Source organism: Akebia trifoliata, chromosome 3, assembly GCF_017979445.1.
Source record: "Akebia trifoliata isolate Shusen 1 chromosome 3, ASM1797944v1, whole genome shotgun sequence".
NCBI classification, from domain to species: domain Eukaryota; kingdom Viridiplantae; phylum Streptophyta; class Magnoliopsida; order Ranunculales; family Lardizabalaceae; genus Akebia; species Akebia trifoliata.
In genome coordinates, this window is record NC_141377.1 from 48624347 (window position 1) to 48632915 (window position 8569).

The 8569-nt window shown below is 33.5% G+C and overlaps 1 protein-coding gene and 1 pseudogene across 1 annotated transcript; one reads left to right on the forward strand and one right to left on the reverse strand.

The window, feature by feature from the left end:
• Positions 1-1500: 1500 nt before the first annotated feature.
• Positions 1501-2718, reverse strand: LOC147407569 (F-box protein SKIP23-like). The gene has a single exon (XM_086432610.1). The coding sequence runs from the start codon at positions 2716-2718 to the stop codon at positions 1501-1503; it is 1218 nt and encodes a 405-aa protein (XP_086288736.1).
• A 3799-nt stretch (positions 2719-6517) lies between these two features.
• Positions 6518-7988, forward strand: LOC147407570 (UPF0496 protein At1g20180 pseudogene; annotated as a pseudogene).
• The last annotated feature ends 581 nt before the right edge of the window (positions 7989-8569 follow it).

Here is an 8569-nt window from a genome sequence, read left to right on the forward strand (position 1 = left end):
TGTAATCTCTTGTTTTTGTGAAAAAAATCGAAATAGCAAAAATAACATAATCGCACAAAACACAAGGATTAATGTGGTTCGACAATGTGCTCACGTCCATAGAACCAAACTAGAACAACCACTATTTTCTCATAAGTTTAATAACTCTAGAGATCTCTATTTATATAATTGAGAATTACCAAAACACGTAAAACTATCTAAAAATAGAAAATCTGAAAAAAAAATATTACACGATTGTCTTTTTTATACCCCTTAAAAAATGGCAACAGAATTCAAGACATTTACACAACAGTTTGGTACCTATGCACCCCTACTTCTTTGTGTAGCGCAACAGATTAATACAAGACATTTACACAACAATTTTCTCTCAATCTTCTCTTTGATCTATAGTTTTTTATTTTTTATTTACGATTTTGGAATCCTATTTTGTGATTATTAGGTAGATCTGATTTGATTTGTCAATTTTCGGCTTGGATCATTGCATTTGGAGTCATTTGGTTGATTAGCTCTGGTATTGCTATGTAAATTCCTCTTCAATCCCCAGATCAAATCTTTCTTTTTCATTTTTTGATTGATTTTCCAATATGATTTTGCTGCTAAAACCTGTAATATTAGCAGCCACATTCGGTGTTGAAATTTATCCTTGGATTTTTCACAAGCAGTGGGAAAAACAGATTCTACTTTTGGGATACTGCAGGTCAGGATAAGTTTGGAGGACTTAGAGATGGATATTAGTAAGTTTCAGAATAAGATCTGATTGTTTGTGCCGATTTTCATTTTAAATCGTCTAATCTGTTGTCAATATTGGTAGAGGATTTGATAAAAGATTGAACTTATTGGTACATAGTTTCGACTAATTTAACCTATTTATGATTTGTAAAACAAATGTTTGATGTGTATTGTTAGTTTACCGGAACAGTGATGATCGTCTGTCTAAACTTGGTCATGGCTATTTGTCTCACGATCGTCTCCACATTTGGGCAACTGGAGGCATAAAAAATTCTCCATCAACTTCCCTCCTCCCGGCCCTAGAATCATGAACACCAACATCAAATACAACCCTCCCCTCGACTCCATCCCTTTAAAATTAAACTCTAGCTAGTTGTAGAACTAATAATCTTCTCCTTTCTCAACACAATCTCATCGATGGATGCTATATAAAGTACCCAAGAGAATAGAAGAATACAAGAAGTTACAGAATTTGAATAAGAAGAGAAGGGTGACCCCTTCAAACCATGTCTTAACAAATTATTTGGTGCATGAACACTTGATCCAAGTATTCATCATCAAGCAACCCAATCTATTACTTTAATCTTTGATTGGGTATAATCCATATTAGCCTGGTAAGCATGTCTAGTCCAATCAGGTATTAAATAATTATATCTGAAAATTGATTCTTAAAATAATAATTAGAGTGCATCATGAATTTAGAAGAATCTTTTCTCAAGCCCAATTAACTAGATAAAACTATCTTTCAGTATTAAAAAAAAAAAAAACTATTTAGTACAGAGAGGGGGTGACCCATACTGCTTGTTGAATATTTAACCTAGATTTAACCATGCAGCAGCTACATGGAAATGGTTCGATACTTTCATCCTCCAAGTTGAACATTCCTATATCATGGCCCCCACCTTTGCCATCAGTGCAAGCACAACCATCCAAAAAGCCATCAGTAAAGTAGATGCAATTAGCTTTACATTCAGGGAAGTCCTTGGCAGAGAGTGACAGCGAACAATTATCACCGAGGAATAACATGGAGTCACCTAAACTATTCAACTTCGCCCACTTTTGATGATCATCATTCATCAACTTAAAAACATTAAAAATCAATGTTTTATTTAGATGACCTTCCTCACCATCATCATATATAACTGTATATCCTTTTCTGCGTCTAAAGACCAGTAAGAGCTCCCCGAAACATTCCACCAGATACTTCCTGTCACAATTACAACATATATTTCCTGGTGGTTGAATCGTTATCGTCTTTGGACAAGTATCGTTGATATCACAAACAACAACTCTTCCCTTACAATTTACCGCATAGAATTGTTCCTTCCAATATATGATGTCCTCATAGGCAGAGTGCTCTCCAGCTTCTTCTATTGTAGTCCACTTGTCGTCTCCTGATCTACAAAAGGCCAATTTCCTTACATCTCCAAATATAGCCATGGCAATATAATTGGCCTCTCTAGGATTTTTGGACAAGATGACTTTTTCCATGTAAAAGCTTGCGACTTCCTTAAGGCTAAAGATGTTTCTTCCCCCACTACAACTCCTAACAACATATTCTTCACCAACTTTGGAGACACGGAAATCCAATACATATGGAAATGCTGTGACCGGTAGGAGTTGGATTTGGACCCTTGTGAGAGGATTTAAAAGTGAAATGGCTGCACTCTCTTCATCAACAAAAACCAACCAACCTTGGGAAGATCCACAACAACGTTTGCCACGAACTTGTGGTAACTTCAACCAATAAATCTTAGTGTCGGATAAATTGAAGAAACCACGATGAGGGTTGTCGTCGTATCTATTATAAGGTAACATCAACCATGGAAGTTGGCATGGTAGGTGAAGGCGAAGGTGATGTGACATCTCTGATAAAGCAGATCGCCAAGGAACACAGACGGCCTGAAATCGAATATAATCCCCATTGACGGTAACTCTATTGGATATTTCAAGAACCAGATCTTCGGGAAGATTAGACCAATCACCCATCGTTGCTTGTTTAATTAATTATTTATATTTAAGTTGTTGACGGTAAGGCTCTTGGATATTTCAAGAACCAGATCTTTGGGAATATTAGACCAATCACCCATCGTTGATTGTTTAATTAATTCTAATTATAAATTAAAGGGATGCCAAGAGATAGTAGATACTTAATCTTTATCGGATAAGAATTCGAATCCCTCTTCTATCAAACCTCTCTCTCCCTCTTAGAGCCTTATAATACTTCTTGTGGTTGAAGGTTGGAGAAGAAGATTGAGTTAAACGATTAGAGTGATGAACGAACGATTTAGGTATATATATTTATATATATGAGTTCTTTAATTTTGTAATTTCTGAAAGAGTCGTACTGAAGTTATCTTAAGCCCGACCTCAATTCACACTTTGCTGACGTGGAAGTCCACTCTTAGTCCTATGTATCTCGATGAAAAGCATATAGGGAAAAGTTCTTGTAAATCTAAAAGGATTTGGAAAGAAAACCACTTTCCTCAACTAATTAAGATTTTAATCATAGAAAAACTCATATCCAATTAAAAATAAATTCAATTTTAATTGAACTACTACTGAATTTCTGCATAACTCCCAAATTTAAAAGTTAAAATTCAAGTGAAATATATCTCTTTATTATTATTATTATTATTATTATTATTATTAGGGATCGACTAATTGCACACCACCCACTACTAATTGCACGTTGTCACTAAAAATTTCCCTGTGCACTCTATTTGGATGATTGCACTTAAAATAAAATAAAAATATTGCATTTCTTTATTATTTGTTTTTCATACTTTTTCAGCCATTCTCACATAAATTATTGTTGGTTCAATAATTTTTGTAAGAAAATACTTGGTCATATAACAAACATGCACGAGCAAAGAAAACGATTTCACTAATACCAACAATGAAGTGCAATTAGTAGGTTAAAATAGACATTATAAAAAGAAGGTTATTATTCAATGTTGGTGTGCAAACCAACTAGTAGTGGTGTTACAATCGTGTGGCAATGCCACAAAGCACAAGCAAAGCTCAGCGAGCCTGTAAGAGTTCAAATATTACTAAGTTCGTAAGACTAGACTGTGTCATTTGGAAAAGTGTTAACTTAGTAACGGGACCACATCAATTGTTCCAAAACTTCTAATTCCTGGAATTTCAATTTCATTTTCAAATTCTTGGATATATTTTTTCTTAAATTTAACAAAAATAGGCCATTTAGACATGTCCCCCCGTTTTAATCAATTTAGAGGTATTTGTATGTTTTCAAATTGATGATATATCCCTTGACCTAGGTTTTGTTTAAGAGAATAACATAAAATGGCCTAAATGCCATTATTTTAAACCTCAAGCCAAAACCCTTTCATTTTTCTTGGAGATGTTTTTTCATTTTCAACTTATTGAACGCATCCTCAATGCCATCTTCTATAAAATCTATTGTTTTGTACTTATTGAACCTCATCTGTATCAAATTTCTTAAATGAAATATAATATAATATAAAAAAATTTAATTTTTTTTATTATCCCAAAGTCCACGCTTAAAAGAAGTCCTACTTGTTTTTTAAGATTTGAAGATTGGAGGAGGTAGAATGTTTGGATTGAGGAAGAAGGTATCTATCTTCAATAAGCCATCAAACTCTAGGATTAGATCTTTTCTTCATTGTCATCTAGAAACCACTGATTTTTTCAATCTAAAATTTCATTGACCTTCTATGTCTCCAAGAATTCTATTTAAAAATTTTCAATCTTTAAATTGTTAAATCCTAGAATCTCTAGTCTTTACCTATTCAATCTCATCTTCAAAAGTTATGGAAACCCTTGATTTTTCTATCCATAATTTCATCGATCTTCAAAAAATCATATCTTATTCTTGCAGCTTGAAGGTTAAGGAAGAAAGAATCTTAAAGTTAAAAAAGAGGTAAAAAACTTCATAAGATGACTGGTTTTGGAGATAAAATATAGATTGAAATGATTGATTTTTGGGAGAAAATCAGCACAAGGTTGAAGACAATGGCATTTAGGTCATTTTCTATTAGTTTTTCAAGCAAAACCTAGGTAAACGTTTACTTTGCAGAGGATAAATCTAATATCACAAAAATTACAAAAAAAAAAAAAAAAAAAAATTGTTAAAATTTTGTGATCTAGTAGTAGCATCATAACATTAACAATGTTTATGGATGCCGCGCTAAGTAAGGAAAGTGTTTTTTTTTTTCCTTTGTAAAACTAGGAATTGCTTTGGTAGTTTGTTCATGTAAATAGTAATGACTTGAAAGCACATAGATAACTATAGATTTATCTCCTCGAGATATAAGTTAGAAAACCAATGGTTCTCTATCCACTACCAAGTCAACTCATTGTTGGACCCAGCGTCCAAGACAGGTAGTAAGGCATTTCCTTTTAAGATTTCAATTCTTATAGGTCGTAGAGCTCACCTTGTGGCACTCAAAATTCTATAACTTTTCTTTTTGAAAAAGGAGTTATTCTTTACTATTGAATTTTAATTTTAATTTTGGGAGTTTTGTTTCATCCATTAAAACCTTGGATCAAGCTCAAACAAAAAATGTTGTGTTGGATTGCCAATGTGGTAATCCATTTGAGTCCAAGGAATGTTAGTAAAGTTTAAAATCCTACTAAATTAATAAGAAAGTGTTTTTCTTTCCAAATCCATTTAGAATTGACTAATGTTGAAGTGACCTTAAGATTGGACCTAACATCACATACCCTGACCTGATAGTGTATGGGAATCATATATGTTTTTTCTCAAGATACAAGTGAAAAAGCATCTATGATTCCTATTTTCACGTCAAGATGTGTGATATGAGGTCCAATCTTAAGGTCAGTCCAACACGACTCTTTAGAATTACAAGATTTTTGTTTTCAAATCTTATTCCTTCTAAGAAAGAATAATGGTGGATTGACCTCAAGATAGTCCTCAATTCACACTTTATTGACGTGGAGGTGTGTACAGAATCATAGATGCTTTTCGTCAAGAGACGATGAAAAATATCTATAGTTATATGCGCACCTCCACATTAGAAAAGTGTGAATTGAGGTCATCAATCTTAAGGTCACTTCCGCACGGTTCATGAGATAATAATTGTGACAATAACTATAATAACAATTTTTTGTAAATCACTTTTGATGAAATTAAAATTTTTGGAATAGACTGATTTTTTTTATGAGGGTGATTTCTACAGCAAGCAGATCACTTTTTTTTCAAATGGGTTTGATACTCATTTATTGGTCTATTTTGTGCGGTGGAAAAGAAAAGGGCGAATCACACTAAACTACGATGTGTCTTCAGCAAATAGGGTGCCAATATGCCTTCCATACATAGTCGTGTCTTGAACGAAATAACAAGAAGAATTATCATTTAGTTGCTCCCACCAACAAAGAATCTTACGTGGTCAGCCAATTAAAGCCACGTTGATGGTTAGAAATCATCTTTTAGGATCCTTATTGTGGGACCCACTGAATACATCAAATTTGTTGGTTGGGTTAAACCCAAAGTATGTTTCATTGAACTCTCCATAGAAGATTGAGTGAAAGCAAGTGGAAACTTCTATTTAAGCTTCAAGGTTTGGCCTTTTTGGACGGTTATCAATTATGATTTAGAAATACAAATCATTGGAAATATAAACACTTGATTCATCAGAAATAGGTGGTGATAAAAGATTTCTTCTTTTCTTCATAAATTTCCTCCAAGAGAAGTTTCTATATTTTATTTGAATATTTTCTCAATTTGTGTTCTTTATTGTCAATGTGTGCCTTTGTAACATCATCTTAGATTGGGAAGATTATGTTGTGGCTCAAGTTGAAATCTCCTTTTACAAGAACAGGTATATCTGTTAAATTAAAATCTTTTAGATTTCTCCATCTTCTTTTTAGTTATACAAACTTTGAAATTACTTAGATGAAATAATCATAATTTTTAATAGAATTGTTACATGGGTTTCTGATCGAGAGAATTTTTTTTTATAAATTTGTGCCCCATCAAGACACTGATCATGTTCTCTGTTGTTTATTGGATTAACTAAGAGATGGTGGAACCTAAATCTAAGCTTTTTTTATTAGATTGCTTGATGGGTTTTTCATCTAAAAGAGATAAATAGATTGTTTACGGAGAGATTCTTGTAGAGTTTAAACACACATAAACTCATCTTCTCATTTGATTTCTAATATTTCTTTTGTTCATCTTATTTTCCTTAGGTGCTTCTTCAAGGGAACAAATAAATAACTTGGGGAGCAAGTTAAATGTTAATGAGGAATACAGGGAAGCCTTTAGAACGAATTCCTATACAGAAATATGGAGCAAGATTCAAGGCCAACTAAGAAGAACAAGCGACGAGAGACTCTATTCTTTATCTCCAAACCCTTCATATACCCATTTACTCAAACCACCACAAGACATTCTAATTGACATGATCGAACCATTAGACCTACATCACCTCCTCATTGACTACTTCAATGGAAGCTTAGAGGCTTTCAAGACATGTGGTTTCCTCCTCCAAAGCATCTATCAAACACGAGTGAATTATGGTATAAGTCAAAAGGTCATTAAATTAACCCAAAAGGTGCCCCATTTCGGTGATTACAAAGATGATCAATGTCGGGTTATATCCAATGACCTCGCTTCGTTTTCAAAGCTGGATGACCCGCTTACCTCCTCAAGCCGATTGCAATTTGGTGTAATTCAAGATCAATATAAGTTGATGCTCGATCGATTAACAATTACACGTAAAAAGATTGCTAGGAGAGAAAAACTTATCGGTTTATTCAAGAAGGCAATGGGGTTAAGCCTAATATTAGTTTGTGGTGCACTTGCAATTGTAACATTAGCCCTTGCAATGCACAGTTTAATTGGCATTGTGGCTGCATCAGGACTAATCATTCTTCCATTAGGTTTCTTGACAAAAAGGATGAAATATGCTCGACAAGGGATTAAGACAAATACACTGATAAATCTTATGGCACAGCTTGATGCGGCGGCAAAGGGTATTTATATATTAAATAAGGATTTCGAAACAATGAGTCGGCTTGTGGTGAGCTTACACGATGAGATAGAACATTGTAAGTCCATTGCTAGGTTGTATGTGAAGAATCAAAAGATTCAGCTGTTGAGGGAGGTGGTGAAGGAGTTCAAAATCCATGATTCTGGCTTCTTGGAGCATTTGGGAGAGTTGGAAGAGCATGTTTACTTGTGTTTTCTCACTATAAATAGAGCTAGAAAACTTGTTATCCAGGAAACAACTGTGAAGAGAAAACAATAAGTTCATGTTCCAAATCTTCATCGTGATGATAAGGATGGAAATCAATGATCTTTACAAGTTCTAATGGAAATCACACTAGGAGTTTTCCCACCCAATCTGCCTAAAAAGATCATTCAAATCTTTTAGGATTTATTTTTCATTTGTTTTGTGGCTCTTTTAAGTAGCCCCCTTCTTGATTATGTTATTTTGATCTTTATTGATTATAAAGATCATATAGATGAGGAGTAACTATTGTATTGACTTGTCAAGTAGAAACCATAAATAGACACAACTGGTGCTCATAATTATTTATTACAATCTTAATAGATTTTTTAATAATATTCATCGGATCAATCTCTTGCCCTTTGATCGAAACCACTGATCAATGTGTTAATATCCTCTAAATTGATACATCAAACGTCAATGTTTGAGCTAGTTTCATGGGGTTCATTGGTTTTACAATCAGGGCAGATGTTTGTGTCATATGTGCACCATTGACGTATAATGGTGAATTCATATGTTAATATGATTTCATCTTGTTATATACCTTTAAGTAATCAGTTGAGTCCACTTAGAATATTAATATGGAATTAAAGTAGTCA

Coding starts and splice junctions, on each gene's coding strand:
- LOC147407569 (XM_086432610.1), bottom strand. CDS start 2,718: ATGGGTGATTGGTCTAATCTTCCCGAAGATCTGGTTCTTGAAATATCC.